Source organism: Drosophila erecta, unplaced genomic scaffold, assembly GCF_003286155.1.
Source record: "Drosophila erecta strain 14021-0224.00,06,07 unplaced genomic scaffold, DereRS2 tig00000000-arrow-pilon, whole genome shotgun sequence".
Lineage (NCBI taxonomy): Eukaryota > Metazoa > Arthropoda > Insecta > Diptera > Drosophilidae > Drosophila > Drosophila erecta.
In genome coordinates this window covers 19,970,755-19,996,451 of record NW_020825194.1, presented here as the reverse complement: position 1 = coordinate 19,996,451, position 25,697 = coordinate 19,970,755, and the positions used below count along the sequence as shown (strand labels likewise).

The 25,697-nt window shown below is 44.2% G+C and overlaps 2 protein-coding genes across 2 annotated transcripts in view; both read left to right on the top strand.

Annotated features, from left to right (window-relative positions):
• The window catches only part of LOC6552080, a 32,933-nt gene extending 7,236 nt beyond the window's left edge, over positions 1 to 25,697 (top strand). Inside the window, exons 2-7 of the mRNA XM_001979744.3 lie at positions 10,047 to 10,934; positions 18,208 to 18,422; positions 18,501 to 18,636; positions 19,040 to 19,173; positions 24,499 to 24,811; positions 25,099 to 25,697. Coding sequence (XP_001979780.1) covers positions 10,622 to 10,934; positions 18,208 to 18,422; positions 18,501 to 18,636; positions 19,040 to 19,173; positions 24,499 to 24,811; positions 25,099 to 25,244 — 1,257 coding nt within the window. The 5' untranslated portion in view covers positions 10,047 to 10,621 and the 3' untranslated portion in view covers positions 25,245 to 25,697. The remainder of the gene's footprint in view (positions 1 to 10,046; positions 10,935 to 18,207; positions 18,423 to 18,500; positions 18,637 to 19,039; positions 19,174 to 24,498; positions 24,812 to 25,098) is intronic.
• On the top strand, positions 4,019 to 4,533 carry LOC113563719. The gene has a single exon (XM_026975803.1). It carries the CDS (start codon positions 4,070 to 4,072, stop codon positions 4,286 to 4,288), a length of 219 nt encoding a protein of 72 aa, XP_026831604.1. The 5' UTR covers positions 4,019 to 4,069; the 3' UTR covers positions 4,289 to 4,533.

Here is a 25,697-nt window from a genome sequence, read left to right as displayed (position 1 = left end):
AACAGTATTAAATAGCAATTTTAATTTAAACAGCGCAGAAATGTGAAAATGCATTCGTTGCGAACATCTCCAATGGCAGTGAGAAATGCTCAAAGGGATGCGGCACAAGGATGCGAAAGGACGAGGGCCGCCCAAGATGATGACAACGTTATCGGGTGGAAATAATTTTCGAACAAAGTCGTCTACTTGCAAAAGGGGACACAATCGCACTCCCTTTAAATGATTGAAGAATAAAACATATTTTTAAATCAGAGCTGGTTAGGGAAAAAGGGATCTAACCGCTATTAGGCCGAATTGAGCACGGCAAGGCGGAGGCGGCGGAGGCGCGGTGGGAAATCCAAAAAGGTTACAAATAGCCATCATAAAAACTTTATTTGTGCAAAGGATTGAAAACAAGAGTCGACCGAGGGACAAAAAACGACGACGTCCCATGCATGCCAAAGTCGCCATCTCACTTAACTCGATTCTGCACTGAGCGAAAATCGTATATTACTTGTGTAGTTCACAAGGTTGATCTATCAATGCTAAAATTACTTTGAAATATTAATTATTATGGGTTCCCCTTTATAAAACGCACTGTGGAAAGATCCAATGACAATATTAGTGGGACTTACTGCTGCATTTTTCCCGGTGTCGAAACCGATATATTCCCTATAATATGGTCAAACGGGGGTGGGAGGTGGATGGGTGGCGTGGTTGGGGTGGTAAAGGTCGACAAGCGTGTTTATTGTTGTTTATGTGCCATGATGCTTTGCCCACAATTTGCAGTCCTCAAACTCCCCTTTGATTTTCGTTATTCGTTCGCCTCGGTTCGGTTTGGTTTGGTTTGGTTTTCTGTGGGGCTTTTGTGATTGCCTTTGTTTGGCGTTGTTAAAAAACATTTATGCGCCATTATTAAAAGCAATGCGACACCCACACACACGCACACACACACACACATGTTGCTTATTGTTGTTTACAAGGTTATAGCATTTGATTATTGCCGGGATTAAGCTATAATTGCGTATCGCATTTCGGCTATTTGCTTTCATTCCACGTCCGAGAATCGGTTAATGCAGATGGGTGTTTGGTCGTTGGTAGTGCCAAAGATATCGGAATCATTAGCGGCCGCAATATGTTTTGATGATTCCAGCAGGAGCCCTTAAGCCCTGGCGTTTGTCCTGAGCTCCGTATAATGTATTATCTTGATTTAGTGGCCGAAAATGTGCCTTCTTGCAGTGGAAAGCCTCTAAATTTTGGATAGACTCAATCAGGAAACCGCACACACAGTAGCCGAAAAATCCCTCATGTGTGTGTGTGTGTGTGTGCAGAGCAGCTGAAATTGGTTTGAAAATTTCAGGCATATTTGGCAACGGGTCATTAAATACGGAAATTGAGTCAACAAAAGCCAAAGACGGCAGGAAAGGAGCAGGAAGGATATATACAAGCCACTAACACACACGCACTTTACCCCGAAAAGCAAATACAGCGGGGGCCATGCAATTAGTACCGATATCAGAAGTGAATTATTGAATATATTTGCTATCATTTATGAAATGTATTTATAAGGAAAATACCAAAATTCTCTCCATACATAAACATTTTGAAAACTTCTCAATAGGATCGAACTTTTGAATTGGTTCAACGAATATTCTAGAGTTTATCTCAAGACTTTCTGTGTTTTCAAGCCACTTTTATAGCCGATGCTGTACTAGGCACATGTGAGTAGAAGGCTGTATATACACAAACACCCACAAAGAACAACAACTCGGAAGTTTTATTTTTGGCCTGCCTCGGATCGCTGGCAAAGTCAAGCTATATAAAAGATGCCCCGAATCGGTAACTTGTTTTTGTTGGCCCGGCCGCCTGGCTTTTGATTATGTAACTCTCCATTCCAAGGGACCCCAACGAAGCATAACAGATGCAAACCTCACGAATAATTGCCGACAAGATGGAGAAAAGGTCTGCCTTCGATTGGCTGCCAATAGCAGAACAAGGCCAGAACTTCTCGGCCAGAAAGGACACGAATGCGTGTCCATGTGTGGCCAACGAGTGTGTGTGTGCTCCAGTCAGAGGTTAAACTAAGCAATGTGCTGATTGTGGGTCAAGCGTGAAAGAGGTCCAAACGAATCTGCCACTGCTACATTTGAATTGTTAATTCTGTGCAAATGCTGCACTTAGGAAAGTAAACACTTATGGCTAAAATTCAAGGCTGCATAACTTTATATCCATTGTCACGCAATATTCTTCATTTGAGACCACAATTTCTCATTTTATTAAATATGAAACTTCAGTTCGAATTCATAGAAAAGTTGTGCGCTTCACGCTGGACGTGTTCCCAGTGAATTGTTGATATCTTCCGGCTTAGGCAAACAGCTGAACACTTTTGGGGAAGTGGCGCTTCCCAGAATCTGCCGCCATCAACTTCGGGCCAAAACTTCCCTGACAAACAAAGCAGCCTGAACTAGACAGCCAGGCGCACCAATTATGTTGTACAAGCCAATGAGAATAGCAGCAGGTTCCTGCCTAATGCCAACGAATTACTCACCCACCCACCGAGCTGAGTGGGAGTTATAATTGAAATAATTTCTGGTTATTTAGAACAATCAGCACAGCAGGTGGGTGGCAACTTTGGCTCGGTTCGGTTCGGTTCGGTTTTTGGGGCATAGTTTATCCAACCTCCTAAAAATCCATACACACTCGTACATGCATATCCACATTCTCGTTGCGCCCGCTGCGACTAAACAATTGCTCATTATCTGGGGGATAATTTATCTGTCTATGGCGGACTTCTGCTTCTTTCGGTATGAATCGGATTGAATACCTTACCTTGGAACTTATTTGGTCGACTAATTGCTTGGGGTCGGCATCAACATGCCGTGATCAACAAGTTTGGGGCTTCCACCTCCTAAGCTGATTTTATAGAACAAATCATAATCCTTTTGTTTAGCTGTTGGCAAAGGTAGCTCAGTACTGTATGCCGAATAATTGTTTTCCACAAGAATTTCCATTTCAATTAATCCAGTCTAGTTATAAACTAGTGTAGGTAATTCAGTTGCTTTGCGCCGACCCATTAGGTTCATTTAATGCAAACCGCAAACACTGATGCCTGATTGCAATTGAAAGTGGCGTCCAACGTTGGCGGAGAATTGGGCTAATTAGGTGGTCAGGTGGTTGGATGATCACGGCTGCGGGCCCATTGACAGATACACTCCGCGATGTCCTCGTGGCAACAAAGAAACAGCCATGGCAACGATGGAGGAACTGGAGTGGCGAGGTATGCAATAAACATAATTAAAACGCCTTAAATTCACGATACAGAATGCCAAGAAAATTAACTTTTCAGCATTGTTGGCGACAATTTCATGCAAGAACTGCCGCCGCTGCAGATACTTGTGCCCCACGGCACAACAGGCGCAATTAACATATTTTATCAATCTTTTTTCTGGCCTCGCTGCCAGCTCCACTTACGCAATTTAAATAACTCAAGTGGCAAACGGCGCAAAAGAGCAAAGGACACTCGAAGCCACGCAGGACGGAAGGCGGCCAGAGGCCCCAGGAAAGGGGCTTCTCCAGTCCACGGACGTATGGCGAAGTCACCAGCTCCATAAACACATTAACACGTTGCGTATGGGTGGGGCGTTTGCTGGTGGGTGGTTGGGTGGTGGTGGGTGGGTGCCACGTGAGGTGCTGGTGGGTCAAAGTTGGCCAGGCAACATTAAGCTCGCCAAGTATTTTCATTTTTTACATGCAGCGTTGATTCGTGCACTGAGCAAAATGGGAGAATTAAACACTTTCAAGTGTTATCAAGAGTTATAGAAAATAGGCAAGGATATCAGCCAGTTGTCTGGATTTGAAGCTTTTCATCAAATACCTTTACTAGATTACTTTTCAAAGAACACTTCTTGGGTTGCCCCTTTATTATTAATGTGCAACATACATGTATGCTTTATCAAAATAAATTCAAATGTATTCAATTTGCTGGGGCTTTAATTTATCCCGGACGTATTTGTACATTTTTGTACGTGTCGCTAGGTCTGTGAGTCAACTAGCAAGGTCGCCAGGCAGCGGCAACGCACGCACTTGGCGGATGAACAGGATCCGCAGGATGGGCGAGAGGCTGCCACATAAATTACACTTTAATTTTGGAGCATTTTTGGCCACGGCTTATAAATCAACCGAGTTCCAGCAAACGCGACGACGACGACAGCTGGTTGGCCGGGTTCTCCGCCGGATTCTCGCCGGCTCCGGGAGGCTCCTGCTCCTCCGGGCTTTCCCTCCGCCCTCCCCCCGATCCCTTCGCAGCTGAGGGCAGGCCACTCGCAATATTGAAATTTCAATTTAATTACATAGAACGAGGCCCGACCTCAGGCCCATGTGCCCACAAAATGAGCTGTCGTTGTGGTTCAAAAAGAGTCAGCACCACCACCCAAATACACAAATACACCAACAACAAAAGCTGGTGGTGCAGGGTCCTGTTAGATGGGCTCACTTGAACTGAACTGCTCGGCGGTTTGGCTTAATTTGTTGAGATAATTGTGCCGAAATTATATTATTATTAAATTCGCATCCGTTAGTCCTCCTTTTTTTCATGCTTATTATGAAAATTGGATTTCAAGTGCTGTGTGTGTGTGTGTGAGTGGGTGGGTGGGTGATTTCGACCTTAGTCGGGCTCTTCTTTCCGTTACGTAATTGGATTTTGTGTGAGATTTGCCAGAGAAAAAAGCAAGCAAAGGAAACGGAAAAGGCCAAATGTTATTAGCTGGGGGTCAGGGCCGAGTTCAGGAATCAGTTCCTGAAATTTTGACGGCCAGACAGACGAGGGGCAGGGCCAAAAGTACTCCCATTACCCATTGCAATCCTATTTGCGACTCAAGTTCCGCAAAACCATAGAATAACTCAAAAGTTCCGCAGCAGCACTTCAGCTGTCCCTCTTTGGGCCATTTATAAATTTCGCACGCTCGGCGAATCGCGGATTTGATGCTAAATGGGCGTGGCAGCCGCAGCAACAACACAATGCACGCGCTTTGCTTAACTTTTGGGGCGGGGCTTTTAATTAATGCGCGGGCCATCAAAAGTGGAAACAGAAGCCAGAACGGCCAGCGCAAAGACTGGAAGTCAAGTTGCCAGGCAAAATCAGCGGAAATCAACGCAAAAGCCAGAGACGCGAAAAGCAAAAATAAAAGCGTATGAATTTACAAAATATGATTATGAATAAAGGCCATTCATGCAAAAGACTCGGCGGCAGACAGAACCGCAAATGTGGGAAAGTTGCCACATGAAGAGGGTTAAATTAAAGGCGGCTTGTTTGGCCGGCAATCGGGGTAGGGGTTAACCACATGCCGATTATTGGGCGTGCAAAATCAATTTTAAAGCGCATTTAATAAAAGCGCATTTATGCGTTTCTGCGGCAATTAAGTGCTGCAGAGTGCAGCCCACGTTCTGATACTGATGCTGCATGCCCCAATCGGCGCTCGGAAATCGCTGACTTAGCCCTGCTCTTAACCCATTGAACGCAAGTCAAGGGGCAGAAATGCATCGATTGAATAACAGTTTACTCAGATGAGACTGCGGAGAAGTTCTGCAGTGAAAATATTAGTTTACTACAAAAAATTGACAGCATTTAATAAGTGATAGCAATAAATTGGAGTATTTTCTGTTATTTATTGTTATATCTTACTGTAATTTATTCTTATTTATTGGTTCCTCGTTTTTTCAATTAATTAAATGACTTTTTTACAACTTTGCTGAACTAAAGTAGCTTTTTCCCGACAAAATGCGTTATATTCACTTTGATATAAAACTAGGGAAGGCATTTTAAAGTGTGCTATCTGGAGTATTGAGCTGCTGGTTCAAGCCAAAGGTAATGAGCGGTTTACAGCACGTACATGTCCCAGTTTCCTGCTCAATTTTATTGGTGCTCGATGGGTTAACGCAGCGGTCGCAGTAATTAAGCTGATGTGAAAATCTTTGACTTGGCGCGAAGGCAGCGAGCCGGCAATTAAATGCTGCACCCGCGGGCAACAGGAAGAGCCGCGGACTTAATGCGGCAGCACCGGCGATGACATCGCACCACCGCTGCAGCACGGATATGTGGCACCTCCAAAGCACCACCCTCGGGATCAATGTCATCGACTGCTGCATCGACAGATTTATGACAATCCGAGGGACTTTGCCCGGCCCATCTGGGTCTCATGCTCACCTGACAGCTGATGGCCCGTTGGAGCAGCGAAACTTTGAAATCAACATTTCAATTTGTTGGCGGCTGACGCTCTGGCAATTTGGTGTGAAAAACTTGTAGCTATTTTTAAGTCATCAGCAGAGGCAGAAGCAGCAGAAGCAGCAGTAACAGGAGCTGCAACAACTGGAGTTCCCCGGCAACTTTTATTGCCCATGTGCTGGGCATGTCTTCGTGCCAATTGCGTCATGGCAGCGAAATGTGTCAAGTGAGCGGTGACTGATGTGGCGAGTAGCAGGAGTACTCGCACACTGAGCGAAATAGCACGGTGCTCTATCATTGAAGGTGTTTCAAACTTAAATACTCAGCATTTTGACAGTTTGTTTTGTACCAAATATACAGTTCTCTGGAAACGAATTCAAATTCGCGCACAATTAATGTCAAGTATGGCTTACGATTGAATTTATTAATATCGACGATGGTGAAAGAGGATTAAAACTAGCCACACCTGTCACCAAAAACAAAGCCTGCGACCCAGGAAACTAAATCTTATTACCCACCATTCGGGCTTATTTTCAACACAGTTAATTGTATTAAATTCGATTTCAATTGAGCTGCTAAAGTTAAGATAAAAGAGGATTTGGTATCAATGGCATTGCGAGTAGTAAAATGTAGCTACCCTTACGCCATGTCAAATGCAATCGGATTTGTATCTGAAAAAATTTCGTATTTAAGGGCCACTTTTTTCAGTGTTCCCCCTTTCCCGAGTTGTGTTGCATGCGAGAAGCGTGCATAAAAATGTTCCATTCAAGCACTGGAATTAAAAGTAACGAGAGCCGCGCTGCCAGGAATGAAAATGTAAAGGAGCCAGGAGTCAGTACTCCAAATGGCGTTGGCTTTATTCCGGCAATTGTCTGAGACAGTGAGACAGTAACGCCGCACAGACACACGCGGATATATGTTTTGTAGGGTGGTGTACTTATAGCCAACTCTTGAGCCGCTGTCATTGTCAATGTCTCCAGACAAATGCGCCCGAGATGCCTGAAATGGCGTAACAAGCGGGTGGTGGGTTTGGGTGCCCAGGCCATCCAGTCCCATGCCCTTCCAAAAAATGGGGAACAATAATTTCCGTGGAAAGTGGGCTGGTGGGCTGGTGGGCTGGCTGGCTTTTCCCACGCAAATTCGCTGCACGCGCAATGCTAATCTGCTTTTAATTAAAACCAGCTCGCAAAGGCAAATGTCTAAGAGGCTTCCTGCCTTCAGTTAGCTAATTGTCTTTTGTCATTTGTCTTTTTGGCCAAAATATGCCGGCGACAGGCGACAGTCAGAGTCACAGCTACAGTTACATATGTGGCAATTCACTCGTCCCAAACGACAATTACAATACAAATGTTCCTCGTCCTGACAGCGACTGTTTTGGTTTGGGCAGCAGAGGTTGAACTCAATCAGTGTATCAGGGCTAATTAAAATGAATAGACTTAAATACAGTGACAAAGGAAACCAGGAATTTAGGTGGGGGAAGGCAAATCCGCTCATTCCTGGTTGCTTCCATTCTTCCTTTTTTCAAGTACACATTTATTGTTTCAGGAACGAAAGTGTATGTTTTGGTTACACAAAGTTACAAGTGTCATATGTTTTATAAATTAAAATCCGTAAAAACTCTGGAATGCACGAAAAGCGCATATTTAATAAAATTTCCTAAATTATAAATGCAATGTATTGGTAATAGATTTGTACCTGGGGTCATACTTTTCATATATTTCTTTTTAAATATAAGTATATAAAATACCTGTATGTATGAAAAAGAGATTCAGATACAAGTTCGCTATGAAATATTGTTATTAAATGCAAAAGGTGGCAAAAGGTATAGGCGGAGACCACAAATGCTTCTCTCGACTTTTAACCTTTTAATAGTTAATAATAAATAATTTGTAAATCACCTTCCTGTCCGTACTGTTTGGCAATAAAGATAAATGGCAAAATATTAGGCAAAATCAATCAAACTGTAAAATCAGTTAGGCACAAAAAAGACAAAAGCAGCAGAGGCATATAAAATATGTCAAACACAATTAATTATAAAATTCATAAAACAAAGCCACGGCATAAAAACAACAATGGTGGCCATAAAAGCGTCAGAGAGGGGAAAATGCATGAAAAATGCGACAGACAAAATTATCATTCATAATAATTTGTACAAACACAGAGGGACGGACGAGCTGGGAAAAGTGGGGAAAAGGAAAATGTTTGCAACTGTAGCCTAGGTAAACAAAGGAACTGGGGGAAAACGATGGGGCAATAGAATGTTTCACGCCGAGCCAACAATTACAAAAAATGATGTTTTATTTAAAATACCAGACAGTGGCTTCGAGGGGTTGGGAGGGGGGAGTTGGTGGAAACAGACGGGAATAAAAATAACAATGCAACAGCAGTGATAATGTTGCCGGCAACACATGTTTACAGCAGCCAGAAAGAACCGCACACACAACAACAACGGCTGGCAGCAGACTCAAAATCATCCCGCTCCCTTCCCCTCCCCCCACAAAATGTCAGACGCCTGTGCACACATTTTAATCAATAAACAAACGTGAAAATATGACAAACAAATTAATAAAATGCAGCTACGCCGGCCCAGACAATGACAAAATATTATAAATGAATCGGAGGGCACTTCGGTGTGAGTGGGAGGGGGGAAAGCGGGGGAAAGTGCCGTGGAAAATCGGGGGAAAATCGGGGGAAAGCGGTCTATATATAGCGCCGCAGCACCCATCCCTTTCCCACCCGCCTCTCGACTAATTGTGACAATTCGGTCTCACACAAATGGCATAATAAATGTTGAGAGGAAATGATGTGTGAAGTGCAGGCCTCTATCCCCTTAACCCACCGCTGGGCTTAACCCACTACTTCCCCTGCCCCATCCCGCGCCCCTACCCCGCCCACCAATCAATGTCCAAGCGGAAGTGATTTTTGGTTTCAGCGCACGACTTTCCGTCGGCTGGAAATGCATGGAACAATGCTGATGCTGCCCCAGCAATTAGCCAAACTTTGCATACACTGAGAGAGCAGCATGGCAGTTACTGCAGAACAGAAAAGAACTAAGAAACATAGTAGCCAAACAAACCTGTTACGCTTTTACGGATTAGCACAACATTTACCATTTTATAGGGCTCCGAAATCAAGTTACTATTTAAAAAATATGTTAGTTAATTCCAGTTTAGGCGAGTAATACAATCACTGCATACTCTGCCAATTGAAGAAAATGTTAGTTGTATGGCTTAGATAATCATAAATGAACTTAAGTTTAGATCCAGCAAGGCAATGGAAATTCCAGATAGGAGCACATTTCTCTAGGTGCGAATAGGAACAGCCGCCCTTCTTTGTTTTTGAAAATATTGCTGAACAATGCCGCAACTCGAAACTGGAAACTGGAAACAGGAAGCGCAGCGCAGAATAACTCTTTTTGGGGGCATGCTCGTAGTTTGAAGGACTCGCGGCAAATGTGCGGTTTCCTGCATTGAAGCGCATAATTGAGCATTGGGGAAAGTCGTAAATAATGCAAAGCCCGATTGCTGGCGGCCGGCGGAATAACCAAATCCAAATTGGATGCCTTCGAGTGGACGGCCTGCTAATTAGTCCCTCGCTCGCATTTTTGTGCCCCGAGCGATTTGGGAAAGGTCATTGGGCATGGGGCACGGGGCACGGGGCATGGAGTCGCGATACTTGCTATCTCGGGTCCCTGAACGCATAAATCAATCGGAAAAGGGTCGTCGCACGTGACGATCGCTGGAATTTATTTATTTGTAGCTTTGTGCACTTTACGAGACGGCAATAAAATTAATATTTCTGCCTGCGTCAACAACTAATTGAGGCATTTTCCCTCCGCTCATTGCAGGTCGTAGTTTTGTAGTTTTGGAGCAGCATACGAAGTAATTAGGAGCCGCACTAAAATCCCCCATAAACGTCAAGGGACAAACATTTCGCGGAAGAACAACTGCAAGTTGTACGTTTTCCAGGCAACATGTTGCCGGCCGACAGCAGCAGTGGCAGCAACAGCAACAGCAACATCTACTGACGGCAGCAACACCAACGGCCAGCAGCAACATTCGAGCATTCAGTCGCATTTCTGACGATTGCGTGACGCGTTCGCAACGCGGCGATGAAAGAGACAGGACGCCTCGCGAGGAGAGAGAACGAAACAGTGAGGGACGTAAAGTGCGAGTTTGATGTGCAAAGTATAAATGAAATGAAATAAAGCACAAACAACGAATCAAAATACGTAATAAAGTGCGTGCCAACTCGGAGAAGTACTTGCAAAGTAAATTCGAATAAATTAGCAAATAACCAAAGAAGCAAGCAGCACAAGCGGTCTGTCTGCGGGAATAATATAAATTAGCATAATTTAGCAAGGATTTGCCGGGACAAGCAGACATTCGTTTCGCACTTAATTAGTGTCCAGGCGCGTTGACAATGTGGCAGACACTATCAACTCTTAGCACATCACTCAGAGCAGCAGCAGCAGCAGCAGCAGCGGCAGCAACAGCAGGGGCACCGCAAACAGCAGCAACTTGCAACTGTAGCTGCAAGCTGGAAAACGCGGAAATGCACAGTCACATGTTGCCACCAGCAGAAGTCGCGACAGCGGCCATGCGTAGGTGTTGCTGTCGCACAAGAATCACCCGCAGCAGCAGCAGCAGCAGCAGCAGAAGCAGCAACAGCAACTATAGTTGCAACTACGGCAGCAGCATCCTGCAGGCGCTACTGCTACTGTGCCTCTTCTGTGGTAAGTAGTAGCTGGTAGATTGGAGGCGGCAAATGAGCCATGGTCGAGTGCAGTAAGTGACTTTTAACAAAATGCGCTTAAATGTCTCTGATTTAGTGCGCCACGCTCCGGGGCAGAACTCGCACAAAAAAGGTTGGGGCTGAAGTGGAGAAGACAAACCGCCAAACCAAAGTGATATAGAGATGTGCTGAATGAAAAAACTGCTGCAGTTTTAGCCCTTGAATAAGATATACACGGGGGGAGTCGGACAAAATAAATAAAAACGCTCAACACAAATCAAGATGAATTTCCGTGCATTTTTGTGCAGATTTCTGTACAGCTTTACCACAAAAAAAAAACAGAGTGGAGGGCAAAAACAGCAGAGACAAACACACATGGGTGGGTAGCCAAAAAAAGGAAGCCCACATACAACGCTTGGCTTTGGGTTCTTTTTTCGCCACAACTGCAGCAGCAGCAAAAAATGGCTAAACAGCTAAGAAAAACATTTGAAAATAGCGCCAAGAAATGGAAGAAGATTAAATGGCAAGCGAGTTCTCGGTGGAGGGGGGTTGGAAAAGTTGGGCGGTACGTCAGCGCAATATAAATTGACTCGTGTTTTTCATTTAAACGTTTACCTCCCATACGTCCCATTCGCTTTTCGCTGGCTTCAATAATTCGAGTGCAGCAGCTGCAGTTGCTGCCACTTAAACCTGAAATTAACTTTGGCCCACGAAAGTATGCAGCGAAGGAACATGGCAAATCGGGCTACGTGAGCCGGCCATGCACGTATGTGCCGCACTGTACCGTCTGCACTTGTGGCTCTGCTCTGCTCTGCTTTTTTTGTAGTGGCCAGCCCTCCATGGTCCTCCTGCATGGCTTGATTATTTCGTTTGGAATTGATGCTGCCATCAATTATAGAAAACCACAAAGAGGAGCAGGACAGCAGGATGGGAAAAATGGATCCGGTTAGCAAGGCAACAGAGTCCGCTGCGAGTACAGTGAGCGAAAAGAAGGGGTGCTGCTTTGGAGCCTGCGATATTTAATATTCAGCAGTGTGCCTGTATCTGATTAAACTGAATATTTCACGCAGTAACCGCAGGAAAAGAGTCTATGTCTATAAACTTCATTCTCCGAGAGCCAGTAACTCGATATTCATTGAAACTTATCTCCTAGATCCAGGATCCAGAATTTGCTACCAACTCGCGCTTTCCCGCTCAGTGTGGACGAGGAGTAATGGACAGCGTGCAATTGAGTTTCCATTGCCGCTGGCTGATTGGTTGGTCGGATGGCTTTAAAGCCAACGCTTTGTAATCGATGGCCCCGCAAAAGCGCTGGCCAATGCTAAAATAAACCGAAATCAATTTGGCTAAGCCCCCCGACAAGCAGGCAGACCGAGCGCCCACTTAACTAATCAGGATAAATAAATATTTATAATTAATTTAAAATATAAACAGCATAGAGCCCGGCCAGCGCAATTAATTTCGGCTAGTTTCGTGGACCGGGGGTATGGCGTATCAGCGGGGCAACCGAAAGTGGAAAGTTTCGTTTTGATAACAAGGCAAACAAGCAAACTTCTCATCGCCCAAGACTCAGGCATATGAATAAATGACTGAATGCATGAATAAGCAATCAACAATAATGGCCCCGAGATGCGGAATCCGGCTTGAAGGAGTGGCTGCTCAATGGAAGGTGGCTGGAGGTGGGGGTTTTATGAAAATATATGCACAGCTTGGGGCCGATGGCTCCGGCGACCACCAGCCATCCAGGACCCAACTGGCCACGGTCAAGTGACTGGAGGTGCGAACGGGATGCCCAGCTAATGAGCCAAGTCATCAGGTGTCGACTCAATGGGGTGGATGCTGGGTTCTGGGCGACGAGCAAGGTGACCCAACGCGGGTGGTGGAAAATGAAAGGAAACGGAAAATGCGTGAGCCTGCGCGTGCTTAATGAACTGCAATCAATGGACACTGGCAGTCGATAAGAAACCTGAAAGGCGTCAGATTGTGCGTGCAACATGGTATTGACCGCAAGTGCAAACACCCAAAGAAACGACACTTGCCGAAACTTGTGTGCACTAACACATAAAATGTAATAGTAATATAAAAAGCTAATTGCTCCAAAGTATAACAACTCACAAATTCAAATTAAGAGGTACTTTATTGACATGCAAGGGGATTCACGGATGTTAGATATGTTAACTCGGTACAAAATGCAGTGTTATTTTCGCTTGGGCCGACAAATTGATAGCTAGCGATTTACAGAGTCCCTGCCGAGATTTCCGCATTAATTACGCACATTTTGTGGAAATTTATTTAAGCACCGCAAAACATTAAAGGGGGCTGCAGATGGTGGGGAGTGGGGGAAAACAGAGACATGGCCCACACCCTTTTGCTTGCGTGAATCGGTTTTGGGCGTGAAATTGCTTTCAACATTTAATTACAAAAGGTTCGTGCGGTGGTTTATTCTGGCCCATCACCGCACTTTCATCCAACCGAGTGCCCACCGCAATTCGCTGCAATTTGTTATCAGAACCCAAACACGCACCTCACCTGCGGAATGGCTGTCTTTGTTCACCTGGACGTGAGTGTCCGATGTTTGGCGATAAAATAAGGGATTAGTCCAAGAGGAGGCAACTGTGTGAGCCTGGCAATTAGCCACAAAATCAATTTTGCACAAATAAGCCGAGGTAATCGACGCCTTGAGCTCGAAACAAAGCGAATCATTTCGATCGGTTAGAGCCATTATCGATTGCAGCCAAGACTCAAGGTGCTCTCATTAAATTAAACCACGCATGTGTGAACAGAATATAAACCACAAAAAGAGGAGCATAAACTATAATACTACAAGTGTATTGTCAGCAATAATGGTAGCAGCATGGAGCCTTTTCTCCGGCTTCGTGCGCCAACTGTGTGATATAAAATATAATTGAATTGATATGACATGAGGCATTCGAAGTGGCATCCTACAGACCCAAACACAATGACCGCCCACATGGCTGACATTCATTTTTATGTTTATTGCCGCATGCAAATTCGAAGCTCAAAAGTCGGAGATAAAAGTCCGACGTACATTTGCGTATACATGAATGGTTCAAGAAGATTCGAACTGGTATCTGATGGCACAAGGCCTGTCACAAGCTTACTCAAATGCAGAAATACTTTTGTAAACGGGGCAAGACCGTCGCCCCAATTATAAATGAATCTAGCAGATGATTATGATAGAATATGATGCATAACTAATCACAATTCAAGCGTATTCCCAATCCACTTTAGCCAGAAAAACATTGTGGTGACCGTGCTCCACTCGATACGCAGATATAATTTGTTTGAGTCCATTAAAATCATCTAAAAGTAGTCAGGCACACTGCTCACTGTTGGAATTAGCAATAAATGTTGGCCAAAAATGTTAGTTGAATGGCAAGTTTTCATAACGCATAAAACTATAAAAACTTTTTAGCATTTCAATTCAAAATTCAACACATAATTATATCATGCCGGCTTTGTCCATCTCCTGTCTCTCTCTCAAACTTTGGCGACCTCTCTTTCGCTCTTCTCGGACAGTTGGTCGAGCGAAATATGTCAGAAACTTTTCAAAACTGTAACAGCGCCAATTTGTCTACAAAAACGTTGACCGTAGACCAGTCCACAATCCCCTAAAACATTTGCCCATCCACTTCAAATGTAATTTCAACGCCAATTTGACTGTGTAAAATTTATGCAAATATTTCTATGCTCTCTCTCTATCTGTCTCCGTCTCTCTCTCTCTTTTCCTAATATATACCGCTGTAGTTGCTTATGCATTATGCTAAATAATTGCGAGCATTTTTTGTTCGTGGCGAAAGTTATACGTTATGGCTGGGGCTTTTTAGTATTTTGTGCAGCTGAAATATTGCGTTAATTATCGCGAACTGCCACAGAAAATGTATCTCGCAACACATAGATACATACTCGTACACTTTTCGCCCAAAGGCGTCTGTATCTGTTTGATCCTGTTTGTCTGTGTGCAACCACGCGATTTATATTATATTTTTGTTAATTTTGTTCATTTTTGGGCACGCGTAATTACATGAAGTATTCATGCGTAAAATGTTGTTCTTGTATTTTACGTCGTAAATTGTTTAACTTTTAAACATTTATTGCATGTTGGTTGTATCAACCGAAAAACCAATTTTCCCTCCTGAAAAGCAAGTGTGGGTTGTTTTGGGCTTTCGCTAAATCGTTACTAAACGTTAAAGGGGATGGCAGATATCTAAGAAAAACCAAACTGTCCTAAAACGTTTATTTTACTCAAAAAAAAAGATGTTCAAATAATGAACACGAGCTCTACGCAATGACTTAAATTGGTTTTGGTAGTTTTCCTGCGTATTATCACTTGTTCTTGTTCTTCGCGGCTGCCTGTCTCTATGACAATAAAAATATTAGCCATAAATTCCCGCAAGTGAGTTCATCACATGGCTTGCACATTCCCGCTTTTCCACCGATTTTCATTCACTTGAAGTGCCCCCGATTCGCATGTCTGCGAAAAGTTCGTCTGGCTTTAGTTTACCAACAGCTGGTGCCGGTCCCCCTCGCCATGCTGCTCCTTCCAAAAGGACCAAAAGGACCCATTCTAAGCCCCTCCCCTTGCATTTACCACTCTCATTTGTAACTAAATCTGGGCGAGTGGCGCTGCAAAAGTTTATGAGTGTGCGGGTTTTTCTACACATGGCAGGGGCGTAGTCATAAAAATGCCAAGGGGACTGGAAAATATTTCACCTTGCTCTTTTAAGCTCATTTTGAAATGTACATCTGCGATTAATTTTGAAACGAGAAGATTATTATTACTTTAAGCCAAAAGAATTCGTTTCCCCTTTCATAGCAACGCTCCTGCCACACAGACATGCATACTTGCTTGAATGTGTGAGTGTTTGTGCAACTGCATATTGTCATAATGGTGAATGCATGATATATTGAATTTTGCAGTCAATAAACGTTTTATGATCACAGCTGCACATATTTCACAATTTTCCTCTCGTTTTTCCCGAACGCATTTTTTACCCTTCGCAGTGGCAGAGTTGCATAAAAGTTAATGGGACCGTGGTAAGTTGGGGCGGGGCAGTCAAGCCCGTTGAGGGCAATCGAGAAATTTAAGGTCATTATGTGGCAACACGCTGCGTTCTCACTGGCTGCAAATCGGGCTAAGCTGCTTGATACAGATCCCTGGCAATCCATCGAAGGGCCATAAAGTTCTTCCAGTCGGCAGGCGAAATCACTGCTGACAAGAATTCATCATCAATGCCAGAGCCGTTTTTTCGTTTTTTCGTTTTTTCCACCATCGGCATTTGCCATTTGCCATTTGCCTCGTCCATGCGAAAGTCGGCAGGAGCCACTTCAACTGCAGGGGGCTGTAAAGCTAAGCCGGCCTAATTTCCAGAGGCAAATGGCCGAATGCTCAAGCTGCACAGGCTGCCGTGCGAAAAAATAGTAGACATAAAGTGAAGCGAGGCAACACAACACAATACAACACAGCACAGGAAGCTGTCGATGAAAATGAAGATGAAACAGCAGGAGCACTGTAGGAAAAGCAACAAGCCCAAGTCGAGCGGATATTGAGCCACGCCCACAGGGCGGGACGACGGGTCGACGGGTCGAGGGACGAGGAAAAAAGACACCTGAATTGGGAAACATATCTGGAATTATGTCGTGTTTATAAAACAAGGGATGGTATTTATGGAGAGATCGGAAAATCTCTCTAGGAATCTAAAATCAATCAGTTGCTCGAGAATCTTTTTCCAAGAAGCCAAGATGGATGCGATTTGGCGGCTCACTTGAAGTTTTAAATCTACCTCAGGACGCCTAATATAGGATAATAAGAAAATACCGATTTAGGTAAGCCAAATACCGATAAATTCGTCGCTCGTTTGAGACGGCGTTTTCCCAGTGCACGGGCATCGATTATGCAGCCTTCCTATCGTGATTTCTATTTGAAACAAAGTACAGGCGGAGAAGTAGCAGTGCGAGCAGCCAGGAGCAGGAGCAAAAAATGGCAGCAAAGAGGTTTACAACTTCTCGTAAGGCGGCTTAAACGATTTGCGAGTTTATGGAAAGCCAAACACACTCTCATCGCAAACACACACGTCGAAGTCATACGGCTGCGATTGTGTCTGTGTCCGTATCTGTATCTGTGTCTGTCTCGTGAGCCTGTCCATGTGTGGGTGCCCAGGATAAGCGGCGGGGTCGGGCATATTGTAAAACAAATGGAAAATTGCTTTTTGATGTAGTCAGTCAACTTTGCCTTGCCTGCTGCCTGCTGCCTGCTGCCATCATCGACAACGATGACGATGATGGGACTGACGATATGGGAAAATGGCAAAATGGGAAAACGGGAATGGAAAACGGCCAGGCAATGAAGATCAGTGCTGAAAAGTAAATCAGCTATTTCCAAAACGCCATGACTCTTCAGCGACTTTTAATCGGAGATGCTCATGCCAATTTAGTCCTGTTTCTCATCATAAGTGCATAAATTTATAGCCGATTTCTAGGAGTTGTGTAACATTTATCATAATATTTTAAGATGAATTTATCATATTTAAGATTTAATTTCGCCTTACTACCTTGAAAACTAAAGTGCAAAATCGCGCTTAGACGTTTGCGTTTGAATAATTTTAAGTGTTTAACCCGCCAATATTTGCGAAAACCGAAAGGCTGAAGTGGCCAACACTGGCCTGGCTGCAAAGTTATAAGGCTTAAAGCGCCCAAGAGTGTGCTGCACTTTCAGCCACTGCAATTCTTAATCCCATGGGGCTTATGGTGAGAGCCAAGAAAAGGACGTCGGCGATGAGGAAGCCGCATCCACTGTCGCCAGATTCAATATTGCTCCACGCTCCTGAACGACCACGCAAATGCCAGTGTGTTCAGCCAGTGCCGAAGGCTTTTAAAATAACAAAGGGTGCCGGCAGATCTCCCCTTTAAATTAAGGCATGTAGGCGGAGTCCTCCGGATTACACTGAGCCAAATTCCAAAGGCAAGGGTCATCCAAAATGTACTTCATTTATGGCTTAGATGATCTGAAGCTATTGGAAACATAACTTTTCCTGCGACTCACTTGTGAGTCCTTTGCCTAGTTATTGAAGAGTGAATGTACTTAATAATTCAAAAACACTTTATATTAAGGATAAGAAAGTGGGGTTTTCGATGCCATAAAAATGGTACTTTTACACAGACTTGATAGACGGCACTTATTTTTCTCTCTGGCCAGCTGCACCTCCACCTTTATGGCACAGCATCCCTTTGAATAAATCTCAATTTCTTCACAGATTTTGGCCAGGCCGCGCTGCGTGACGTGAATCTGCTGGTGGAGCCTCCGGCGGTGCGAAGGGGTCAGTCGGTGGCCCTGCGGTGCGATTACCAATTGGTGGAGGCGCCCCTGTATTCCATTAAGTTTTACCGCGGCCAGATGGAATTCTACCGCTACACACCAGGCGAGTTTCCGCCCACCAAGGTCTTTCAGTTCCCCGGCATCAGAGTGGACGTAAGTTGGTGTCTTCTCGGAGTTCGGCTTATTGTTTGACGGATTGGAATGGCCCGGTATTTTCGAATTTTCCCACAGGAGAATGGCTCGAATGCCACCACGGTGCTCATCCGCAACGTTAGCTTCGGCCTGTCCGGACAATTCAGCTGCGAGGTTACGGCGGATGCCCCACTCTATTCCACGGCCACAGCCTTCGCCCAGATGCAAGTTGTGGGTGAGTATCTGCGCCACGAGTATCTGACAGGAGCTCACGGGTATCTGACAATGACAAACAGATCGTGTCTCATTAGTCGCTGGCAAAGGCGTGACCGGGAAGTGCAGCGAACAATGGGCCAGGATGGGTCCTTGTCGCTCCGCTGCCAGCAATTAAGGACCCAGCGAAGTCCTGAACATACTTGTGCTCTGGGGAAACTGGAATTTGGGGTATTGCCTTTGCACAAAAAATGTTTAAGGCCCTTGCGAAATGCAAGGACAATAATCCAGAGGTCTAACCTAAGAGTCTTGTACCACAAATGTGATTTAGCCTTTAATGGATCTGTGGGCTCGCTTGAATGACATCCCGAACACACATCATTTTAAAGTTTTAACCACTGTTGTATGTACTTGTATGTTTTCAGAGTTTCCGGAAAAGCGACCGCAGCTTTTCACAGAACACACGCGATACGAGCCCGGCGATGTCTTACGTGCAAACTGCAGTACTTTGCCATCTCGTCCTCGAGCTGATCTTCGTTTCACCATCAACCATATACCCGTAAGTAATCCGCTTCATAAACAAAGAGCATTACAAGTGTACAATGAGAATAACTGTCAGGAACCAAAGATTCCGATCCGAACAAATTCCTATGGCCTTGGGCCAAAGAGCTGTACAATCGGCAATTAAAATGTTTTACATCATGCCGCGCATTGATTGTTAATTAATGTCTGGTTGGTTCAGGAGGTTTGGGCCAAGTGCGTGGGGGATTTGCCTAATTAAACTGCTTTGACTTGCCTAACGGCATCGTAAATCCTGCATAATGACGCCCACCACTGCTTTTTGGGAACATGTGTGGCTTTCGGTTAATCCGCGGCTACGTGCCTCGCAAAATTTGTTCTTTATTTATGAATATTGTGTAATTTAATCAGAGCCAAGCGACTGAATTACAAGGGGTCTCATCTTACCCACTTAATTAAAAATTTCAAGTCGGAACCCAAGCAAGAAACCGCAGGGTATTCTTCATACCCTTTCCCCCATCTTAAGAGCACAGAGAAGTCAATAAAGCAAAAAGGGTTGTTTGCCAGGATTTGATTTGATGCCGTGATTTCCCTTTTTGTCATTTATCATAACGATATGGAGGAGAGGCTCAGCAAACAAGTAATCTGCATATATATACGCTCATACAGCCAGCTTCATACTGATAGTATCAAAGAAGTCTTGCCAAAATAAAAATAGCATTCTGCATTTGCACCTGCAAAAATGTGCCATAAATTTAGAAACAATATTCGCGTGCCTAACATTTATGTGAAAAAGGTATCATAACTCCGATTCTCCTTCGCTAAGAAGATTTCGTCAGATTGATTCGAGTACTTGGAGTTATATTTCATTCAGCATAAGGTTTTTATACACGTTGCCCTAATATAAGCCCTAAGATCATTAGTCATTTGAGGGCGCACCCATTCTGCATCCATTCTGCGAGTGGCGCTAATCAGTTGCATAAATCAACAACGAAATGCTTCCGGCAATCGTTTTAAAGCGAGTCCAGATCCCAATTTTTTGACCTAACCCCGAAATCCTTTTCTGTTTCCTCTTCGCTCGAAATGTTATTAATCATAGCCGAGACATAAAATAAATTACGTTCAACTTGTGGCAAAAACGAAATTGCCGGACGGGCCAGTGGACAAAATGGCCAAAGGACAAAGGACGACGGACGACGGACGACGGACGACGGACAACGGACAACGGCTTTTAAATGAATTTACGAGATGAACAAATTTTCAGTTGACACGCCCGCTGAACGAATTCAACTTTTCTACGATTTCCCAGGGTGCGGGCAAAAGGAGCAAATAGCAAATAGCAAATAGCAAAAAAAAAAAAAAGAAAAACAACCAAGAAGAAAACTTATTAAACGCTTCATAAATTTTTATATTATGTCTACCCACATCATCAGACATAACGTGTCCTCCTCTGTCCTTTTGCTTTGTTTCTCTCTTTCTATTTCCAGACTCTGGGCTGGTGTGCCTGTGTGTGCGTGTGTGTGTCTTATCCTGTCGTTTCATATCTGTCTCCTGTAGTCTACTTTTTTGGGCTCTCGCACACACATGCTGCCAGCGCTCACATGCAGGCCGTTTAACATTTTATCTAGACTTCTTCGCAGCCAACTAATGACAAAAGCCGAGACAAAAGTACGCCGCTGTGTTTGAGGATTGCGAATAGTAGGGCCTCGTCTGCCCGTCTGTCACATAAAATTTTATATCTACACTGGCGAAAAGTGCGACGGGAAACAGTCGTTTGGGGTTTTCATTGTATTTAGCTAGCATTGTGATAGATGCGATGCCACATTCAGGTATCCAGATAGGTTAAATGCAATATTTCGTATATTTCATACCCATCTTTTCATTCTCAGCACACATATTTTGCCGTGCACAACGTGTTTATGTTGCCAGAGAAAACAACAAGGGAATAGCAAAGGATGGCATCCATTCCCATACATTCCCATCCATTCCGGTAGCAATGGCCGTGCAATTTAGTTTCATATGCCCGAGCAGTAGATGCCTTTTTGATATTGAATTATGATCTGCTCGCTGGAGCTGTTCTCGCTCTTTAAATTAGATAGAAGGCCAGGGATAATGCTCTGTCACACAAAACAGTGTCATAAATATTCCCGAGCTGAAAGCATTGACCCAGCACGTGTTGAGTTGGAGATTAAAGCCTCGAGCGAGTCCCCACTGCGATACCCACATGTGTATGACCCACTGCTATGGGGGCGAAAAAACTTTAACGACTCACATAATTTGTTAAAAAGTTTCTGTCATATTAATGAAAAAGTAGCTCAAAGTGCGTTAGTCGTTTTTTCTCTTCCACTCGTGTTTCTTTTATGTGGGTGATTCGGGGGAATTAGTTGAGATTAGGGCCAAAGTCTGACCATTAGACGTGCGGATTTGTGCGACCATCGATTTTTGATAAATTATTTATTAAGCATGGAAAACTAGGGACATAATTAAAGCTTGGCTTACCCATGATTAATGGATGCCCCGTGTCAACGAAATCGATAATACCAAGTCGGAATTTAAGGGACTGAATTGAGGCAGAATTATTTGCCCAGTCAAAGCCACTCAAGTAATGGGAGAAACATATAAAGTGCAATTTGGCATTGTTTGTATTAAAACAGGCTGTGTTTATTTTCCACACAATTTACATAATCCCATCTAGGAAGAAATTATCAGGACGATATTAATTGCCAGGCCATCAAAATACAGTTGGCAATACAGTATAGCAGCCAAAACCCGAGCACAAACAAACTTTCTAGTTTGAAAACAATTTTCCAGCCAAAAATGCTTAGGCCAGCAAATGCCAAACGCTCATTTAATTGCCCAGAGGTCGAAGGTTGAGGGTTCTCGATGCCGTAAAGGTAAATCACAAGAAATATGAGGGTATTTTCACTTTCGGGTCGCTGCCTCAGCCACATGCTTAATTAAAGCGCTTGGCTTCTTAAGAGTGTCTCGTAAATTACGCGGCATTAAATCGGCAGAGCGAGATAGGCCATTGCGCCAGAAAGAGATGGAGAGAGATGCGCTGGCAAAAGGAAAGAGAGAGAACGAGTGGTAAGAAGCGGCAGGGCCAACTGAAAATGACTTTTTATGTCGCTGCGTCTGGGCTTTGCCACTGCCAGCATTAAAATAAAAATAAAAATAAAATTCAAATAAAATAAAAAGGATAAGCCAAAAACGCACAAGCCCAAAACAAAATGGGGCAGTGTGTGTTTGGGTGAGAAGCTGTTCGTAAAAAGGGTTAAAAGGCGAGCAACAACAAAAAACCAGCGAGCGCTCGGCAATAAAGCGCTTTTGCTTTTAATGTTGTGGGCGAGTGGTGGGGAAATGAAGGTGAAGAGATCCTTGAGAGCCTCTGCACAGGGCAAAATTGGTGCAGAGAAATCCATCCGAGTTTAAGGGAATACCACATTTGGAATGTAGCAATCAGCAATGTGCTGGGCCTTCGCCGTTAACCACCAAGTATTCAAATGGCCAGAGCTATCTATTAGATTTTTCTCAGTGCTCCCTTTTAGCTGACCCAAATTCTGGCGAAACCCGTTATATCTTACACCTTTTTGTCTTGAAGGGGGCCAAAATACATGCATAAGTAAATGGCGCCCAAATGAGTTTGTAAGTGGAAATGAAATGCATATTTATTGTATTTAAATTGCCGGCGAGTTTCCCGTCGCATCTTTTTCGTCGGCTAAGCCCAGGTTGTCATGTGAACTCTGCGCAGGGCGGGATGCAGGGGGTTAAGGATATGAATCAGCAACAGGACATGCAGCGGAGCGGAAATGGCAGCACGAGCGTTTTCAAAATGGCGCCTGCATTTCCCGCCATCTTTTTTTCCGCTGCAACAATGGACGATGCGCCATTTGCGCACTAAAAGCATTGCACGGCAGTTTAGAGTTTTCTTTTCGCGCCAAAAGGAAATTGTGTGCGAAGCAAAAGGAAAACTCTGGCAAATGAAGCGGAAAGCTCGCACCGGAGTGTCGCATATGCATACAAAATACACAAAGTACACACGTATGCGTATAAGCATACAATATTCACATCAGCAGTCAAGCTTAGGCGCTGCTGTTGGTGTCATGGCGGAAATGAAATTTTCAGCGCTCCTCAAAAGGCATCACTTAAACAGTTTTCAACGGCAAACAGCCCTCACACGGACGGACACACTTGCGTACACTCGAACAAAATGCCGGACACTTTGGTAGGCAGCGGAAGAGCAGGCGAACCAACCAGGCGGATGAGTGAATAAGTGTCTCTGGCTGTTTCTGTTGTTGCCACAGTTGTGTGTAACATTGAAAACTCGTTTTTAAACGGCAACGCCAGTGGCAACAACAATCGTAACGACAACTGAGAAACAACAACTACTTGGCCAACAACTCGCCACAAGCAACAACAAAAATATGACATGCACATGTCCGTTCGTTTCGTTCGCTTTCAGTGTCCGTTTCCTTGCCTCGCAGCTTCCACTGCACTTTCCTGGCCGGGCCAAAAAGCCCAGCACACTTCTCAGCTGCACTAGCAGAAAAGTCGTTAGCATCACTTAAAATTTAATCGGAAAAGAAATCAGTCGAAATTCTGTTACCTGAGGTAATATTTTACATTTAAATTAGTGTCAGGCATATTCATATATGCAAGCATATTCAGCGATCACTTGCACTGTGTATCGCACTTTCAGTTCGTTTTCCTGAGTGCGCCGGCCAAAGGATTGGTCACTGGCAAGCAGCCATGGCCACAAGTGCAACATGCTTGTAATAACCCCACACACACAGTATTTGCACAGACAGAAAAGGGAACGAGTTGGCGAAACGGACAGACGACAAATTGCCATTCATATGCAGTTGCACAAAACTCGATGCGAAACTCCAGCACTCTTTTTGGCATTTTTTCCTCTTGCTGCTGTTATTTCTCCTCTCGGCCTGCAAGCTGCAACATTATTTTCCGACTTGTGGAAAAGGACTCGGGACTCGGCGTAACGGGGTTGTGGAATAAAAAGGACGAAGGGGAGCGGCGTGGGCGTCGGAAGCGGAAGAGAAAATCAGTTGCAACTGCAATTGCTGCTGGGCGCTCACCATGAATAATTTAAAGCATATTTTAGCCCATGTCCTAGCATTCGATTAGTATGCAAAACGACAAAAAACTCGCAATATTGCGGTTAAAGTGGGTCGATTGATTTGTGGAAAACTGACCCTTAAATTAAAGATTATACATACAAAGCCAAAGTATTTAACCAAAGTCGCGTAGCTCGGAATAAAAAGCGTCCAGCTTATACGACTTTGTCATTCTTATGGCAGCATCTTGCCCGGACAGCATTTGTTAATACTTTGTTCTCCCTTTGCGACAGGTCAGCTCGGAGGAAACGCAGTACATTCGAACGGTTGACAGTCTGATTGCATCCCGGCTCAGTCTCAAGCTGCAGCTGCAGGCGACTCACTTTGTGGCTGGGCTCGGTGCCCATGGAAATGGGAATGGTAATGGCAATGGAAATGGCAACGGCAATGGCAACGGCAATGGCCTGGCGAACGCACTGCACGTGGGCGGAGGCGGCGGAGGCGGAGGACTCATCCTGCGTTGTACGGCGCAAATTGGCGATCTCTATCAGGAGTACAAGGAAATCGAGCTGGGCACACCGCAAAGGGATCCGGTGCCGGCCAGAGGTAAGCCTCAGAAGGATAACTGCCGACGGCCAGGAGGCACTGGAAAGAAAATATATCCGAAAACAAGCAAACTGATTTAAATGTGTTTAATTTCTCATTTCAATTGTCAAAGTTCGTTGCCGATCAAGTTTCTTTTGAAAAGTGCAAATATTATATCCAATTGCTTAAATGTATCTATAAGCTTAACAAATCTCTAGTGTTTCAAGATATATTTTTCTTAAGTAATTAAAATAGTATTAAACTGATTTTATTTCCCTCTGTAAAAATGCATCTGATTTTCATTGCAGTGACGCTGTCATCGGGAACCGGAATCCGTGGCTTCTTGGAGACCTATTTTGCCACATCCTCGGGACCCAGCAACTGGCGGGGATGGGCGGGGGTCGTAGCCATATTCCTGAGCACCGTGTTGGCCCAACTAATTACTGGCAGCTAAATTGGGCGCCGGTCGGCTGGAATGGGAACACATGGACTTGGAATGCGAACGTGTGTCGGCTTATCGAGCAGCGATGGAAATTAGGGAGCCCTCGCCCGTAAACTGCATTATTTATCTGTATCGAATGCAATTTAAATTTATACACACGCATGAGATGTCCGTGTGATTCCCGGCTTAGCCCACACACACACACACAAGCCCTACGTAACTGTAAATATTTGCTTTAATGATGTGAACGGATACACTTAAATGAACTCGCACACACACTCACGCGCTCACATACACAGAAACACGCGACTAATTGTTAATTAATGGATTATTTAATGATGCATAAAATATTGGATAAAATATGAATGTTTCATTTGCATTTAGCTACGACCCAAGCGAATATCACTTAATGTTTAAGTAATTTAAAAAATGTAAATCGTTGAAACGATAGAAATTTACAAAAAA

Coding starts and splice junctions, on each gene's coding strand:
- LOC113563719 (XM_026975803.1), top strand. CDS start 4,070: ATGAACAGGATCCGCAGGATGGGCGAGAGGCTGCCACATAAATTACAC.